Source organism: Lontra canadensis, unplaced genomic scaffold (assembly GCF_010015895.1).
Source record: "Lontra canadensis isolate GAN:19392208 unplaced genomic scaffold, GSC_riverotter_1.0 scaffold11, whole genome shotgun sequence".
NCBI classification, from domain to species: domain Eukaryota; kingdom Metazoa; phylum Chordata; class Mammalia; order Carnivora; family Mustelidae; genus Lontra; species Lontra canadensis.
This window is the reverse complement of record NW_022631005.1, coordinates 15,740,278-15,759,225: the sequence shown is the minus strand read 5'-3', so window position 1 is coordinate 15,759,225 and position 18,948 is coordinate 15,740,278. Positions and strand designations below refer to the sequence as shown.

The 18,948-nt window shown below is 36.5% G+C and overlaps 1 protein-coding gene across 8 annotated transcripts in view; it reads right to left on the bottom strand.

The window, feature by feature from the left end:
* ZEB2 (zinc finger E-box binding homeobox 2) overlaps positions 1-18,948 on the bottom strand; it is a 134,565-nt gene that overhangs the window by 34,562 nt on the left and 81,055 nt on the right. For all 8 annotated transcript variants that reach the window (XM_032856119.1, XM_032856120.1, XM_032856116.1 and 5 more), the window contains exons 3-4: positions 10,726-10,983; positions 5,785-5,856 (exon numbers count right to left, since the gene is read on the bottom strand). In XM_032856119.1, the coding sequence (XP_032712010.1) occupies positions 5,785-5,856; positions 10,726-10,983 (330 nt within the window). The remainder of the gene's footprint in view (positions 1-5,784; positions 5,857-10,725; positions 10,984-18,948) is intronic.

Here is an 18,948-nt window from a genome sequence, read left to right as displayed (position 1 = left end):
CAACAATCCTATAAGGTAAATGGCACGATACTCTGCTCCCATTTTAGAGCTCAAGAAATCTCTTGTCCTTGCAAAATTAACTAGGTAAAATAGGTACAGACATTATAAAAAGGAACAGTCTGACATGTTAAAATTAGTAGTGTCCACCTGAAGGCTGTGGAATTTCAGAGAAGGAAGAGATTGACATGATTTGGGGTGTTTTAGGTAGACCACATTAAAGAAATGGAATTTGAGCTGGCCCTGAGGAACAGAAGGGTGAGTAGATTTTGGATAACTAGACAAAAAGGAGTGAGAGATTAGGGTCTCAAGGAACAGCATAGGCAGAGATTCAGAATTTGGTATAAATGTGATTCTTTTTTGATATTACCAGGGGATCTGGTCTGACGAGAATGAAACACTTTTGATATGAAATGGATGACACTTAATACTGCTCTGAAGAATGTGGATTTTGCTTATGGTTCCCAAGGGGCAAGTATGAATTCTAAGAAGGGTATTTGAACAATGAGAAAAGGGTTATAGGATGAATGTGGACCCACCAAATTGAGGAGAACATGAAGGATAGAGACCAGTCAAATGTAACTGAATTTTTCTCATTTGGGAGATTAATGAGAGATGAAAATATCTGGTTGATTATTTCACACCAGGTATCAAAATATGTCAACTTGGAAATATGAAAGGGAAGTCCACTTGTTGTCTCTCATTCACTCCCTCAATTTCTTTAAAAACTCCTTGTGACATAGACCATTCTAGGATCTATAGTGATCAAGTGACCAAAACCCCATACCATTTTTTTCCTCAAGGAGCTTACAATCTAGTGGGGAGAAGCATACCTGTTGGCAACTAAGTATAATATGAGAGGAAACTTGTAAATTGTATAAGAAGACCCTCAAAGGAATGAGTAGTTAATCTTGAGTGGGAGACTGTAAGATGACTTCCTGGTGGAGAATGGGTATGATTCTGTCAGACTGAAAAGAGTTTCTGTGTTGATGGAACATCAACTTGAATGAAAGATGAGTATTTAAATCAGAATAGTGCAAAAAATGATGGGGAGAAATAAAAGTGATATAAGCTATTTGAGATAGTAGAATTCATAGTAGTTGATGACGAATTAGATAAAGCATATAGGAGTCAAAGATGATGCCATAGTTTCTAGCAGGACAGCTCCTCAGAGTGGTAAAAACCTTCTGAAGTGAAAGGTTTGTCAGGTAACTTAGCTTTTATTTCCAAATCTGCCACCAGTTAGCTATGTGGCATTTTTTACTACTGTTTCCTCAACTATCAAAATATAATTAAGAAATTGTTCTGTAGTATAACTTTCAATTTTAGAATTCTGTGATTCAATTCAACTAAACTCTTCCCATTGCTTCTTGTAGCTTTAAACTCAGCATACTACACTAGGAAGAAGATACTTTTAGATTCTAAAAGTCTATTCTATTTATTTAGATGAACTTAATTAGTTTTTGCTATTTAATGTGTAGAGCTGAGAAGGAAATTCAGAAGTTTTTACTTTTGGTTAGGAATGAAATCTGTGTGTTGAATATTCAGTGAGAAGTACTGGAGACAGTGTCTTTGTCTTTCCTTCACAACTTATTCCCATTAATAATAATACTTTTTATCAGAAAATTTGCATGACCTGTTTAGAATTTATCTATTTCAATATCTACTGGTTCTTTTTTTTTTTTTTTAAGATTTTATTTATTTATTTGACACAGAAAGAGATCACAAGTAGGCAGAGAGGCAGGCAGAGAGGAGTGGGAAGCAGGCTCCCTACTGAACATAGAACCCAATGCGGGGCTCAATCCCAGGACCCTGAGATCATGACCTGAGCTGAAGGCAGAGGTTTAACCCCCTGAGCCACCCAGTTGCCCCTCTATTGGTTCTGTTTTGATTAGAAAAGAAAAATGGTATCTGATAGTAAATTAATTCCATATTTATTCATTAAGAATATATTTAGAGCCTATTAATTTTAAGGCACTTCTAAATATATAGAACAAACTGATGGTTACCGGAGAGGAAATGGATTGAGGGGTTGGGTGAAATAGGTTGGGGATTAAGAGTAAGAGTGTACTTATTTTGATGAGCACTGAGTAATGTATAGAATTGTTGAATCACTGTGTTGTACACCTAAAACTAATATGACCTTGTACATTAAAAAATAACTACAATAAATTTTTAAAAAATTAAAAAATAAGATTGAAGTAAAGTTAAAAAAAAAATTAAGGTGCTCTTATAGGCAATATGGCAGCCTAAGAAACAATCCATGCTCTCAGAGTTTGCAATCTAATTTGGAAAAGACAGCACATTAATTAACAACACACTACAGAATTTATGACAAGGTTAGGTGTTTCTTTCAATTAGCATTCACTGGAAGAAGATATCAGTGTAGGTTGGGATGGCTAGAGAAGGCCAGCCAATAGCTGGATCTTGTAGGACTTGGGTGGAGGCAAAGAGATGGTCCATTAATAAGCAATTTCAACCAGAAAAGATGACTTATTGCAATTCCCCATGTATTTAGCAACTGAGAAGTTTTTGGGATAAGAAGCAGCAACTTGCAGTTGTAAAGAAATATGTATTTATTTTCTAAAGAGCAGAGTTATAAACTGAGGATCACCAGTAAGTTCCTAATTACCAAGTCCAATGTATTCGTTCAGCATTTTTTCCGTTGCAGTTATCTGAATCTTTGATTGAATTGACCAGTCACTACTTTTTGAAACTTTCTTTCTTTGCCTTGTGGTTGTTTAATTTTTTTTTTCTCTCTATCTTTATCTTTTTTCTTTCAATAAATTTGATTTTTCTCCCCACCGATCAAGAGCCCTGGCCTCAGGTTTCTACTTGTTTCAATAAATACACTCCCAATGGTTAATGTCATGGTCCCATGATGTTAAATACTATCAGAATATATTTGCATCACTCTCAAATCTATGTCTTCAGCCCTGACTTCCTGTGTTTCAATTCCTCATTTCCGATGGACGTTCTTTTAGTCACATCCATATATAACTTTTATATGAAAATACTTCTGTCTAAAGACTAGCTCAAGGTCTTCTCAAAATTGGATCCTCCTTCTTTTTATCTAGAAATAGCAAGTACTGCCATGTTCTAAACATGCAGATGTAGAATCCTGAAGCCATTTGATTCCTTCACCCAGAGATTCAACTGATTAAGAAATGATGTTGCTAATTTCACCACTGTCACCACCCTAAGACAAGCATTTTATCACTTCACACCTGAGTGACTACAATGACTTCCAGTTGGTCTTTTAAAGTCTGGTTTTCCCCCCACAGAAATCACGGTAGTATAACATGACACAAATTCTGGTCTAGTGCTTAACATCCTCCATCAGCTGGCTTCAACTTAACTGTCCAGCTCCATTTCCCATGAATTACCTCCTAGGACCCTCTGATTCAGGAGAATCCTTTACTCACTATCTTCTCTACAGATTTCACAATGTCTTTTGTTGGCCTCTACATTCTTCTGCTAGAAAATACTTCCTCACTTCTTCATGATCACCGAGAATATACTTAGTTCACATTTCACCTCTGTCATGGAGCTTTTCCTGAATACTCACCCCACAAGATCTCTCCTACCTTTGTAATTTGAAATAACTATAGTTCCTTCTATATGTTGTGTATCGGGCACCTTTTTCTTATTGTTCTTTTTTTAAAAAAGATTTTATTTATTTGTTTGACAGAGAGAGACACAGCGAGAGAGAGAACACAAGCAGGGGGAGTGAGAGAAGGAGAAGCAGGCTTCCCGCTGAGCAAGGAGCCCGACCAGGGCTCGATCCCAGGACGCTAGTATCATGACCCAAGCCAAAGGCAGATGCCTAACTGACTGAGCCACCCAGGTGCCCCTTCTTTGTTTTTTCTTGTATGTTAGTCTCCTCTTCCAAATTAAATAATAACCATGTCTTAAACTTCCTGGCCCATCTTCCACCACAAGTGCACCAATGGTGTGCATAGAAGATTCTCAATGAATACTTACTTGTTTATTTATTGACTGAATACACATAAACTATAAGCAATAGTGAGTAGTATTAGAAAAAGAGATCTTAAAGCCTGGTGAAAGTACAGTTTCAGAATTGATTTTTAAATTTTTTGTACAGGAATAATTTTTATTAATTTAGAATTCAAGTGTATAAAACAGCTAATAAATTGTCACTTTGTGGGATAAATTAATTTTTGTGACACTTTTAACGTCTATAAAGTTAATAAGAATTAGGATTTATTTATGTTTGAGCTTGAAATTTAACATTTACCTTTAAAAAAAAAACATGAAGCCATTTTTGATGCCATGAGTTGGGATATTATAGAAAGTATCAAATGTATGCTATCTCTTTATTATTGTCTTTTTACATGAAGTTATTTTGGCTTGTTGGTACCCCTGCAACATAGATGATTAAACCTAGAAATATTCTTAAGAAGCAATTAGTGTGATCTATTTATTTTTCAGGTGGGGATACTAGGTTCCAAAGAGAGTAACTGATATTCCTTAGGTTACAATCTGGTTATTGCCAGAGCTATACCTGAAAACCAGGATTAATCTTTCTTAATTCTATACCTTTTCCCTAATCCTATATTGCACAGTTTCATTTTTGTACCTGAAATTGACATACTCAAATGAGAGGAAAAATTACAACAGTTGTTCATCATTTCTCTTATTTTACACCCAAGAAAGTGAATTAGTGCCTTGTAAGTTATTAATAAGGAATTCTAAATAGAAGCACAGCATGAGCAGTTTATTATGATGTATATCAACACAAGGGAGATATGACTATCATCTGAATTATTCACATTTCTAAAACTTCATAAAACTGTGACTTTTATTCTCATTGGTGACTTGAGCGGATATACTGCTGTGATTTTTTGTTTTGTTTTGTTTTGGAAGATAACCTTACACTGGGCACCAGGTAAATATTTGTAATGGCCATGTGAAAGATTGTTTATAACACCAAAAATAATTAGCCTTATCCAGAAAAAGAGAGATAAACATAGTGAGTCAATGTACATTTGCAGTGGTGACGTGAGAATGTGAGGGCCGGCATCATTCAGTGTTGGGAGAGGAACATAGAATGTCACAAGTGTCCTGAAATCCCATTCCACAGCAGTTGCAGACTAAGAAGAAAACACTGCTTACCACTTTCCTACTATAATATTTTTGGCTTCAATAAAAAGAAGTGAAATTGTCAATTTTCTCTAAAACTTCTGCCTGGAAAACGTTATTTAGAGGAGGCAGAGGGTACCAAGAATTAAAAGTGAAGAAAGAATACAAAGGAGCTCAGATGATCAATTTTTGTGAGGAATGTTCATGGAAATTTGGTTTGTCTTCCTGAAAAAACATTTACAATCTAAATTACAGCATATCATTTGAATTCTCAATGACTACTATCAAGCAGTAGCCAGGAGAGGCATATTACATTCTAATTTTGAGATTATTCATGCAGTCTTTTAAAATCAAAATTACTACCAGAAATTTGCCCAACTCATGCATTTAAAAAAAATTTATGTATCCAGTTCAGTTGTCTTAACTTTCACAGGCAAATCAGGGGTTTAAGAATGAAAGATATATTTGCTGAGAAAAAGAAAATACATAAATAAAGTAAAATAAAATAAAGTAAAATAAAATAAAGAGAACTCCGATTTGAGACAAAATCAGGAAACTTGTAATGTCTGACTTAATTGCTAAGTCATGGAGCTACAGATGGATGGGCCAGAATTTCTCTTCCTGACTCACTAAATCCGCATGACACAGGGCAAGGATGATCTTGGCGTGGTAAACACAACTTACCTGTACCATTGTTAACTGTGGTCTGGATCGTGGCTTCCGGCCCCATAGTGTCATAGTCTTCCTTCATTTCTTCTGTGGGGGAAAATTATCTTTAGCATTTGAAAACTGTAGAAAGGCTTACTATACTAAGCATGCCAACCACAGGAACAAGGAAGATTCTTTTAAAGGAAACAGAGAAAAGGCTTGTTGTAACCCTCTAAACAATAACTTTGTTCAGGCAATTGAATGACTCCAATAGTGCTAGCTACACAAGAACTTATTTACTTTAAGCATTACTGCAAGCTGTGAAAAACAGAGGTGCTTATTTGGGACAAACGAAGGGCTTTTCTTCCGGTGGCAGTTCTAGTGACAAACAGGGGGAAAGATATTATTTTTTCAATACGAGTCAAAAGCAACTAAGTATTTGTACTTAGGAAGAGGCATGCCAGCTGCTGGGTCTCTGGTAACTCGGGGTGATTAGTGGCCAGTGAGCATTTCATGCTTTTTCCCCCCTTGGAGGAGCTACGATGGGGCTAATCTCTTTTTTTTTTTTTTTAAACCTAATTCTACATATCAAAACTTGAAATTCCCAGTTTATAAAATAAGCATCCCAGAGGTATTTGAAAACACCTGTTTCACTGTTTTATGTAAACTTCTAAAACATACCTTCCCTAGGCCTTTCCCTACAACTCCACAAAGATCTTTCTTCCTTATCATTTATGCTCCAGCATATAACTGTAGCCATTTTCTGAAGAAAAATATATAGAGGTAAACAATAGCTCAAGGTGGTGATGAAGATGAAAATATGTAACACTGAGGTTGAAGATTCATAGGTGAAAAAAGGTTATTTTCCAGAATTGCAATGTTTTAAATTACGGAGAATTTGAAAAACAGGAGAGCTCTTGAATTTTCTGTCTCCCAAATTACAGAGTATGTGAGAGGGCAGAGAAGGACAGCTGACAGTTTAAAAAATGCTTTGAGTAAATAAACACGGACTTTTAAAAAATCGTATTTTTACAATAACCATACTAATGAGAACCAACCATGATCCAGGATAAATATCTCTCTGATCATCAGTTTGCTTAAAATAAGAGAAACTTTATAAATAGGACTCTGTAAATTCCCAAATTTATCCTGACCATTCTTTGCTTATCTCATTCTAGTCATAATTATCTGGTAGAAAAACAGGTTCTAGCAAATGGTACAGCAAAATTAAAATATATGATTTACAAGTACTATCCTGCAGCCTATCTGTTTATGTTATCAGAACTAAAAAAGCCCGGGCCTCTTAAGGTAAAATACAGATATAAATAGATGCTAATTTAATGCTACTACCCATAACAATCAGATGATTTGAATGGTATTTGTTTAAACCATACAACCACTTTAAATTTGTTTCTGGCCCTGCACTTCTCTCTTACTTAAGGAATATTTTCACAGGGACACTTTGCATAAAACATTTAGAAGTTCAATATATAGCAATATTGTATTGTCAATTGTAATAATCGATCGGTTGAAAGGCTCCCTCATCTGATATTTTTATCAGTCTCTAGAAGGAATTAAATTAAGGTATTTCTGAGAAGTTCAGTACTGGCTATAAATATAGCTTTTGTGTTTTTCTTGCTCGCTCATCTCATGTGATTTCTGGTAGCCAAGAGTCAGAAGAATCATAAGTTTTCCATCTGAGAGATCAAGTCACTGAGGGGAAAACAGTTAACAGCACTTTTTTTTTTTTTTTTTGCATAATAGTGGTAATGTTCAAGATTTCTGCTGTACTTCCTTCCTCATTGTCATTTTCTTATGAAAAAGTAAAGAGAAGTTACAGTAGATGGCTGCTTCCCAAATTATTAAATGCTAGGTATACAAATGTGTCGTTGGCACTCTGTGTGGATTGCATTCTGTGGTAATACCTTAGCTACAACCCTCTTTTACCAAAGATTATGCAAGTGAGATGGTGTCACTTTTACCTAGAATGTACTTGGCCTCAATTCACTGAGCACCAACGTTTCCTTTTTTTGAACTTTAGACTCAATTTATTAAAATCAAACACTAATCCTTTTCGGGTTTGTATGTGAAATACTGTGTATATGCCTATTTAATTACGTTTCCTGCAAATCCATTTTCAGAAGGACATAATAATCCATAGATTAAGACCATCTCCTCTAAATTACAGGCAACCCTGGCTGTCGCTCTGCCTCTCGCCTAACCTTAAACATTTTCTGAGACAACTCTGACTCAGCACACTGGGTCTAAAACCACATAGTATATTTGTTTTTAAAACACTTGTAAAAGTTTGCATTTTCCAGTCACCCTTGGGATGAAGGTTTGTAAAAATAAAGAACACTTTCTTCCTTAAGATGAAGAATCCTTGAATAAGCAGAAAGAGGCCAAGATGCAGGTGATTTATTTAAGTCTGTGTCAATGATAATGATGTCATGGTTTCCAGCACACTGTGTCCACCCCATTGTGGGACGAAAGAATGTCAAGGACAATTCTAAACACAAAACTTTGATTGTGCTGGAACCGGAAAGGCACAGTAAGAGCTCCACCGCACTCTTCAGTTGAAAACCTGCATCCTGCAGACAAACTACAGAATGCATGTGAGAGAGAGCAAAGGAGAGGGGGCTTATCTCAGAGTCAAGCTATGTGCTGGGGTATGATGGTAGACAGCCAGGCACCAGGGATAAAACACTACTAAATAAAACAGCACCAGAATTAGAATTATTGTCTATATTGTGTGTTTTGAACAATAAATAAGAAAAATATTTTATCAGAAGAAAAATGTGTTATCTGAGAGTCAGGATAAACAATGAGTAGCTTTTTAAGACCAATTTCTTTTCATTAGACATCAAGGCACCACATCAGAGCACTTTTGGAACAATAAAAAAAAGAACAATAAATCATTACTAATCATTAGAACTAGACAGGTAATAGCCGGGTAACTTTCTGGGTCCAAATAGCCAAATGAGATTAGGGATTTACATTTTATTTAATTATCGTGACTCCAGAATGCTAGTTTATTTACCATAAAGGTAAGAGCAAGGAACAGCCTGTTCATTTGTATCACAGGCACCATTAACTACAGGTGATAACAGGGTCTGTAATGCACTCGTATGGATTATTGTATATTAAAACATTTAGAATTATGATCCATGACCAGCACAAAAAGCTGCAATGATCACAAACTCCTATAGTTTGACATTACTGTTTTGGCTGTTTTTCAATTATTGATCTTAATTTTTTAAAATTAAACTTTTCTTTTTTAGAAGTTTGGGGTCTTACATTTGTTATATCATTATTAATTATTCCTTTAAGGGTGGAAATTCTAGTAATTGGTCCTTACCCTTGATTTCTAGATATTAAAATTTAAAGCATCAGAACATTCATTCTTATAGCCCTGCATATCTAGTTCATTAACAAATATGAATAGCTAACACCAGCTCATTTAAATAGTATGTCTTACATGAGTTCTCGCCACACTCTGTTTCTGTCACACTGCTCCCAAGAATCATTGGCTCTTATTATACATGTAAATGGCTATCATAAAAATAAAAATTTCATTTAAGATTGTTAATGACTTCTGCAGCAGTCAGACTTCCTTTAATGATCATCCTCTGCCCCTAATTAAACGTATTTATCTTTCAAGCATCTTTGGCTGAGTTCTCCCTCATAGTTGAAAATCTAAAACCTTAAGTCTTAATGGATATAACGATAAATGTTTATGTGTGGGATTGCTGAGATCCGAGAAACCTTCACCGAAAGCAAAATTGGAAACAGAAAGAATACAAAACTTGGCACGGCAATTTAGGAAAACGAAAAACAAATACACTACACTCAAACTGCCATCGGTCTTCCCCCCCCTTTTTTTTTCATATTTAATTTTCTTTAGGAGTGGAAGTGCTTTTATTATCCTCCTTCCAGTATACCGAACAATTACCCTGCCTAGGTTCGAGGCTCTATAGTCGGCGACATCACAATGGCATATAGGTAGACTCTTGTTCTTACTTACTTCCCTTCCCACCCACTACATCTATTTATAAAAATGCTATTGTTATTTATATCATTAGAGGAAAAAAAAGGGGGGTAAATCATGACAGCTCTCATTGGGTCTTGGGAATAGAGATTTAAGGAGACACTATGGTTTCAACTGGAAGAGTCATTAAAAAATTTTTTTTTTTTGCAAGCCACCTCACCAAGTAGAGAGGAGGGGCAGAGGGAGTTTATGGGAATAAGATTAATTCTCTTTGATTCTGCTAATCATTTCATACCTTAGTGATGTTCCATCCTAAGTGAATTTTAGACCAAGACATTTCCATATGCTGAGTGGCATGTGAAGTTTTGGGTTGAACATAATTTATCTTATTTTTATGATAGTTGTCCTTGGATGGGTTTTACTTCCCCAGAGATTCCCACAGAACAGCAGGAATCATTATCAAGTACTTACCTGTTAAATAATAAGAAAGCTACCTGACCAGGTGAAAGTGTGAAATCACATTCACACTTAACAAAGAGGAATGATTAGATGGTTGAATTACAATAGAAGTTGTCAGACAGACATAGAAACTACATTAAATTGATAGTTACTTGTCTGTACTGTTATATAACTTCCAAATCGATGTTAGCTGTGCATTTTACATTTGCTTCCATTTTGTCCCGAAAGCCTAGAGCTTGCTCACGTCATCTAAACTGCACGTTGTAACCAGGGTACAAAGACTTCCTGTTGTGTGTTTAAAACATAGTTCATGGGCAACTTGCACCCAGAGGGAAACATCATCTCTAATAGCCCTAAGATGTTAGGGCTATAATGTGATAACGCTACCGTCACTTCATCATCTGTCACAAGCTTTGGTATCTCTATTCTGCAAAGAAATATTTTAATGATTCGGTCGTGGACGTTCCACTAGGTAGTCAAGATTAGTTTAAGATGGCACAGGAAGGGGCCAAGTGGCCATTGACACTTACCTGGACCATCGACAGAGGCTTGCAGAATGTCGTTGTTGTGCCAAGTATGTTCCACTCCACTCTCTCTTAGGTCATCTTCCTCTTCTTCCCTTGGCAACAGAGCTTGGCTCACGTGTGGGGAGGACTCATGGTTGGGCACGCTAGCTGGACTCCTCTCCTGGTCCAGAGGGTTAGCAATCCCGTCCTCCTCAGCAATTTGAAGCTTGTCCTCTTCATCTGTTTCTGAACCCGTGTCCACTACATTGTCATAGTTCACCACTGAAGAGAAAGCACAGAACACATACTCTCTAAACACTTTGTTGAAAAATATCAGTCACCCCTAATTGTTTAGTTAAATGGAAAATAATTAATATTTTCATAACTTAATTACTCAGCCATGTCAGGAAAATATAATTAATATCTTTCATGTTTTAGCATTTTTATTCTTATTCAATTATCACTGCGTACTCTTTCTGATTTTAAAGTTTCTTTTTTTTTTTTTTTTTGCTAAAAAGACGGGAAATCCTAAAAAGCAATGGTAGCACATATCCTCAGAAATACATCTATATTGCATATGTAAAGAGACGCATGGCAAGTGTACTTTCGATACTCCAAACAAACTTATTAAATAGATATGCAATTGACAATTTTATTAGCTTAGTGACACAGAGTGTGTGCTATAAAATGTTGTACTATAAATACGACATGACTTCACTATATTAGCTGTGGTTTTATTCCTAGAAACCATAGACACACACACTCACACTCTCTCTCTCTCTCTCTCACACACACACACACAATGTCCATCTATTTAGTCAATACACAAACACATCCACAAACCTGCTCAATCTCAAATGTTCACTGTTGCTTCTACGTCAACCGTCATGTGCTAAGGCCATTTATATCCCAATCTTTTAAGCAGAAAATGAGGAAAAGCCATATCTTCTGGGCCATTAATACCACTATTGAGATGTCTTCATAGTGCCATAATTACAGAAGATTTCAGAGTGACACAGGCAAGACCAACACAAATGTTAAAATAACTCACAAGAACCGGCGGGCTGCTTTTGCAGCCCTCAGTCCCAGCAATGCTCAGTAGCTTTTCTTAAAATAGACAGCCTGTAAATAAGGTCTGTGAACTCAATTGAAGGTGGCTGTTTCTGAATTAGTCAGCCCTCACAGGCTCTCGGCCTACATGCTAGTACATAAATTGTCCACTTTACCACCAGACAAGAAAGATTAGAGTAATAAACACGGGGCATTAGCTCAGCTAGAGAAACACACCAGCCGTTACGCACACACAGGATTGCCAAGAACTGTTAACCCAACTCTCCAGAAACACACACAAAAAAACAAGTTAGAACCATGACATCATGGGAACAAGAGGGAGAGAGAGAAAGGGGGGAAAAAAAGCCCATGGAAAAAAAAAAAGCGCAAACAATTTTCAGGTTCATTTTGATTTCTCTGCGCCTAATAAAGCAATCCTCCGCTAAGTTATCAACTGAGCTATCTCAAGTGGCTCTTGCCAGCTATCGGATTATACAAAAGTGGCAGAAAAGGAGGAAAAAAATGAAAAGGATTGTGTGTCAGGTTCATAATGCTTTTGGAGAATTCTGGAAACATGTCTAGTTACAAATTTTAGTCAGTCATATCTGTTTGCTTTGACAGGTTCCCAGGGAGTAAAAAAGGAACAAAAAGAGAGAGATTTTTTTTGTCATGTGAGGCTGGGGACAAAAAGATTACACCGTGCATATCTGCTCATAATATGATCTTTGTATAATCCGCGGGTCTGCACTTGCCTTCGGAACAACTGCACAACAGGTGCAAATTAAAATGAAAACGGCAGCGGAGCCGGGCAAACAGAATCTGCTGACCTGGTTTGAATACCAATTGACGGGGGAAACAAAACCTTTTCAAGAGGTGTGACCACAAGGGCTTAGGCAAGTTCAGGCTGGGTAATGCCCTCAGATCTACAAAAAGAGAGATATTCTAACATCTCTGCTCTAGCTGTGTGGTCCAGATATACCTTAGTACAATCAATAATGTGCTCCTTTTTTTTTTTTTTCTTCCCCCTGGTGACTGAGATTTAACCATTTCTTAGCAACAAGCAGAAGATTCTTTACAAATTTTCTGAACGCTGAGTTCGGGGCGGGGGTGGGGGCTGGTGAGAGTGGGGGGGTGGCTACAACAAAAGCTCCTAAGGCCTGGGAAGCTTTCAACCCACCTCCTAAAAACTGATCTCTGGGCCCAGGAGGAATAAAGAAAGGTCCAGAAGGAGTGAATAAAATTATCTAAGGCTGGACAGGCATTAAAAGGCCTTTATCCTGGAAAAAAAAAAAAAAAAAAAAAAAAAAAAAAACCATGCCTTTTAAGGTCTTTTTCTGCATGGACCACAATATCCCGTGTGACACGTGAGTGTTCCTGCAGCAATACAATTGAAATATTTTCTTGTGTAAAAAAAGAGAGAGAGAGAGAGAAGGAGAGAGAGATAAATGATTTATGAACAGCCCTTGAGGAGTCCCAAATATCAGAACAATCTAAACAAACAATGAAGTCATGTCTCACCATATAGGGTCAGAAGTACAGCATCCATCACCTTCACAGGCCAACAATACTTCACAACCTTTAGGATTCTCGCTCACAAATAGTAGTAAATACTTTTAAACTAAATAAATAACTGCTGTCAAGTTCACTTACAGAAGCAGTATGCCATCTTTTCCAGAGCTGTTTTAACTAGGATATCCATTCCCACAGCCATTGTGTTGGGATCCTACTCCCAACAACCCCCCTCCCCTTTCTTTTTCTAAATCCAGGTAAAACAATTCATAGCAAAGTTCGTTTTTTGTATCTGAATTCAGAGTAGATCCTTTCACCCTGCTCTTTTTGGCTGATCTTCGGACAATCAGAATTAAACCCCTTAATATGGACCTCGTCCTTCCTGCTCCTCACTTAGTCCTCCCCATTTCTAAATCCTTGGGATTTTCCTTTAAATTTTTCTCTCGAGTCCGGTCAGTGGATGTCCTCGTGTAATTACTGGAGAAATTTTCACCACAAAATATTCTTATTTTGGCCAATAGAGGGTGGGTTTACCCCCCTTTACATTGTGGCATAAAATAAGCTCATTTTCCCATTTGTTCCCGTTTTCATCCTTTGCCCACCATCATCGTCATTGGCATTAAGAGATCTTAATAACACAGCTTTGTCTCTGCAAAGAAGAGATTCGATTTTGTATGATAACTAATGTATACTGGTTTTAAATGAGGGTCACTGGGCAGAATATATTAGTCTATCGTCTATTTCTGAACTTACAATACATATTTTTTGCTCAGCATTCAAAAGCATCAAACTGCCTACATAATGTACCAAAGTTCTATTCCGTCCTTACATTAGGTCAAATAAGCCATCCTTTGCATGAGCCTCAGCAAAATTTTATACATGTATTGGAGCTACATGGCTGGCAGAAAAACAGACAGTTACTTCAAAACCACAAAGAAGTGGGAGCCCAAAGAATTCCTTTCTGCAATTCAATAAACAAGAGGAAAGATGTACTGTTTGCTGGCTCAAAATAGACACTAATTTTACATCTGTCTCTGAGGCACTGCAAAAAGCCAACTAAAGAGCAGTAATAAATGTCCAAAAACAGCATCAGTATCCAAAACTCTCCCAGTAATCTTCAGAGGAATTAATTACAATTCTGTGTTAACAGTTGCATTGGCAAAATGTACCCATAATTATATACAGGTACTGTACTGTATTACAGGGAAATTTGCCATGTGATACCATGTTTACATGATAATTGATGGATAAGATAAAACTATTTGCATATGAAGTGCATATGAATTATTGGCATGGCTCACCATTTTATGTGGAATCATATTAAAGTTTCATTTTCTCTAAAACTGTATGTGTAATATGGGGTTACCAAAGGGTATAAAGCTGATACTTAAATTTGCTTTATAGCAAATGGGCCTGGAAAGATATATCTGAATATGCATTACTAAAAACCTATATTTAAATTCTTCATAGTTTATCTATAATAAGCATTATTTTCACTTCAGCAGATTGCATTATATTAAATCCTCTCTATTCTTCTTTCTAAGTAAACAATACTCTAAATTGTATCACTATACCAATTAATTTTACAATCATATGCAAAACAAATAATGGCTTCTCTTTACTGTCTATTGGCATAACTTTTTTTTTTTCCAGATTTTTCTATTCTGGTGACACGTAACAGAACAGTAGCAAAATGTGACATTTTTATAATGTCCATACCTGCCGGAAAATTTCAGCATTTGCAAAAATGGCCTATCATAGCATTTAAACATTGCTGATAATTAGCTTGACATTTGAAATACCAGAACTGTTGTTTTGAAGATGCCCTATACAACATTACCTACTAACCCCTTTTCATACTTATATGCTTTCTCTACGTTATTCTGTCAGTTGGAGTACAAACAAGATATCAGTTGCTAATGTATTAAAATGAAAAAGAACTGACGTTAAGGGGTAATACTTCATCTTCACCAGAAGCACGAGTTGGTTTTTGTTTTTGTTTTTTGATGTAAAGGAAAATTACATATGCAGATTATAGACAGTTAGTTGTTAATAAGGTGGTCAGTAATGATTTTCCATACGTCCATTCAAGCTAAGTGTACCAATAAATCTCTCAATACGATGGTCGAACATTAATTAAATAAACCTACAATGTGTAAGTCCAGAGGATACATGGATGCACTATTCTCACCTCAGGAAGCTTACTATCTTTTTGGAGAAACAGAATCATAAAGCTGCAGTGCTAAAAGGCCACTTGAAGTCAACCCTCCACATGTGACAAAGAAGGTGAGGTCCAGTGACTCTCCTAAGTCCCTGCAGCCTGATGGTGGCAAAGCCAGTGCTAGAAAGCACACCTTCAAGCGTACGACAGCCACACAAAATCACACACAGTATTACAAATTCCCAATGAAGAATGGAATCTACATGTAAACTCCACATGATCAGAGTAAGGAAATGAAAATCCCCGGGACTTTTGGGGATTTTCACAATGCAAAATAGAGATTGTTGCTTAATTTTGAGTTGTTATGATGAATGTTACTTTCATGGATCCCCTTGATTTGAGTTATAGGAGAACCAATTTGATCAACTACCAGAATCTAACGATACACCCATGTTTCCCACAATAGTTTGGAAACAACAGAAATAAAGAGGCAGTTCCCAGAATTATGAGCTTGAAGACCTGTCTTCTCATCCCAGTCCCAACATGTAACCAGCTGTGTGGCCTTGGTCTGTCATCCAAGGAAACTTGATACAAATGGGTAAAAATAATGACAACATGTGCCCTGTCTATGAGATTGCCAGAAGGAGCCTACAAACTTATATGTGTGATGGCAACAATGTGAAGTATAGAACACTGATATCCACTGAAATAAAAATAAAGATGGGACCACAGGGGTGCCTGGATGGCTCCACCAGCTAAGTGTTCCACTCTTGGATTTGGCTCAGGTCATGACTTCAGGGTCGTGGGATCGAGCCCAGAGTCTGGCTCCACACTCAGTGCAGAGTCTGCTTGAGATTCTCTCTCTCCCTCTGTCCTTCCCCTGATCATGCACTCCCTCTTTCAGATAAATAAATAAATCTTTTAAAAAGTGAAATAAAATAAAATAAAATAAAATAAAATAAAATAAAGATGGGACCATTGCTCTAGTGTCTTCGTCTCCTACCACAACATAAGTATAGGTAAAAAGAGAAGATTTGAACACATGGTAGTCACAGTTTTGGTGTTGGACCTTCTTTTAAAAATTAATTTGCAAAAGTGTCCTAAGTAGTAGCTCCATGATGGGTAACAGTATGCTTAATCCTGCAGCTAATACTTGATGGAGACATGTAGCCTTATTTTAAAAATGTCTCTTCTGATTATAGGGCTTAAAGTTTAAAAGAACTCCTTAGGAATTTTATGAGTCATTTGGTTTCCTGAATCTCTTAGATGCTTGGAGATCATTTATATTTGAGCCAATGGACTAATGGCCTACTTGCTTTCTTAAAATGTCCTTATGTGTAGTAAGTGTTTGTGGACATTCTAAGACCCTTCATCTGAACACTAGCCCTTTATTCCTCCCCTTTCCTCCCAAAGTTCGATTTCCAGGTACAATGTTACTGAAGACAGGATGCAGCAATTCTTCTAGAATTTTTATGCAGTTACTTGTTTTTCCAGGGAGGATTTATCATCAAGACCCCTTCTTGATCACTGTTAACTTGTTACGTCTGCACTTGGATGGATGAAGATTATAGGACTAAATTCAAGGGTCAATTTCTCATTTGATGAGGGGGCAGGGTCTCGTGACAGATGTAACAAAACAAAACAAGTTCACACAAAAATTTTCTTCTGAATTTGACTATGTATCACTGAAATGCATGAGCCTTAATTTCCTGATTTAAAAATGGGAATAACTTTATCACTTGGGGAGGCAAGATTAATTAATACTAGAAAGAAGGGATCATGCTAGTTTGAAATATCCCTATGGAACGTGCTCTCCAGCACAAAACACTGTTATAAAAGAACAGCTATGAACATACCATAGTCAGCCTTTATACAAACTAGCTTGGTCACTTTAATTTTTTATCCCAGGAACATTCAAAGGCATTAAACCCGCATTATAAATTAATGAGTTGTAAAATGTCAGCTGATAAAACAAAAGCAGTTTTGAATGTAGGGATAAAAATGTTTCCATTTCAGATTAGCTATGTAAAAAATATGCATATTAAGTGAAATGAGAGAAGAATTTCTGCAATCCCATGGTTCCAATGTGGAGGGGCTAGTTTGGACAGTCTTTCAGCTTCCTATTGTGGGAACATCCTGGGAAGATGGCAGCCACTCATCCCCTCCAGAAATGCTAGCAGCTTCCCTGTACCTGGAGGAGCTTTCCAGTTGCACTGTGGTAGTGATTAAAAAAAGGTTAAAATTTCCATAAATTTGCTGGGGCTCTGGATAAGCTCCCACATGCAGGTAATAACATCTTAGTTATGTACTCTTCCCCTTGAAACCTCTTCCTTAATATAAGAAGTATAAAAATAATGGCAAATAAGAATAAAAGTAAGGATCCTCCCTTCCCCAAACTATCATAAAAACAGATAGTGGTCAGAAAATTCACAACAGTAAATTCATTTATCTTTCTTTCTTTCTTCTTCTTCTTTTTCTTCTTCTTCTTCTTTTTTTTTTTTTTTTAACTCTGTTATCTTTCAGGAAGATACCATAATCCTGGGTCACAGTGTTCTAAGTGAAGTTTTGCTTACTCAAAGACTTAATAGCTGTTTATTGTTTTACAAAGGTAAACATATTAGGGTTTTCCTCTATATCTAGAACTCATCGTGGTTTTGATTACCTTACTTAACTCCTACCAAAGGAAACTAGTCATTGTACTGATGTTTAAATACACATGCTCCTTGCCTCTCTTTTCACTGAGTTTTTGAGGTTGTAGCTTCTATCCCTTAGAAATTTTCTCAGCTTTACTTTCTGTCTACATCTATAATATGCTGACACTCTAAGGATATAGTATTTAGCTAAACCGTACTTCAGAACACGAGTCAATAATTCCCTTTGAAGGCTAAAGAAAAGCCTAACAACACCTTCCTCAGCAAGCCCAGTGTGATGGTATACTGAGGAAAGGCCCCCAAACAACAGCTATATACAAATATTTCTATTTGCATTGTACTTCTATTTGCCAACAATTCCATAATGCTTTATTAAATACATCAAGTGAATATATGTCTCCCAACAATATGTCCGAAGGAGAGAAAAGATTTGGGAAGACTCTAATTATCGAAATCCATGATCATTCAGCAACTTGCTTTATACCCACCGTCAAAAAGAAAGTATTACGAAACTATACAGAAAAATATGCTTATTATCATGCCTGAAGGATATTCAAGAGGAATGTGAAAATAACTGTAATTTATTTAGGACCCAGAAGGATGAAATAATAAGCTTCTGAGCCATCAAAATTGTTTTGGAATTTTTTTATCTGACATGAGGGCAGACCTTGTCTAGCTTTAAGTTTTATAGTAATAAGACCTTGGAAATAAAACCTTGAATAAACTGAATATAAAGAAAGGGGAAATGTGTCCTTGTGTAAATAGATATTGTGTCTATCACCTTCCTCTGAAAAGGTTACACAACTTTCAAAGCCCATAAAAGGTGTAAAGTCAGTAACTGCCAGGGTACGTTGGAATGTTTTGTAAAAAATAAAC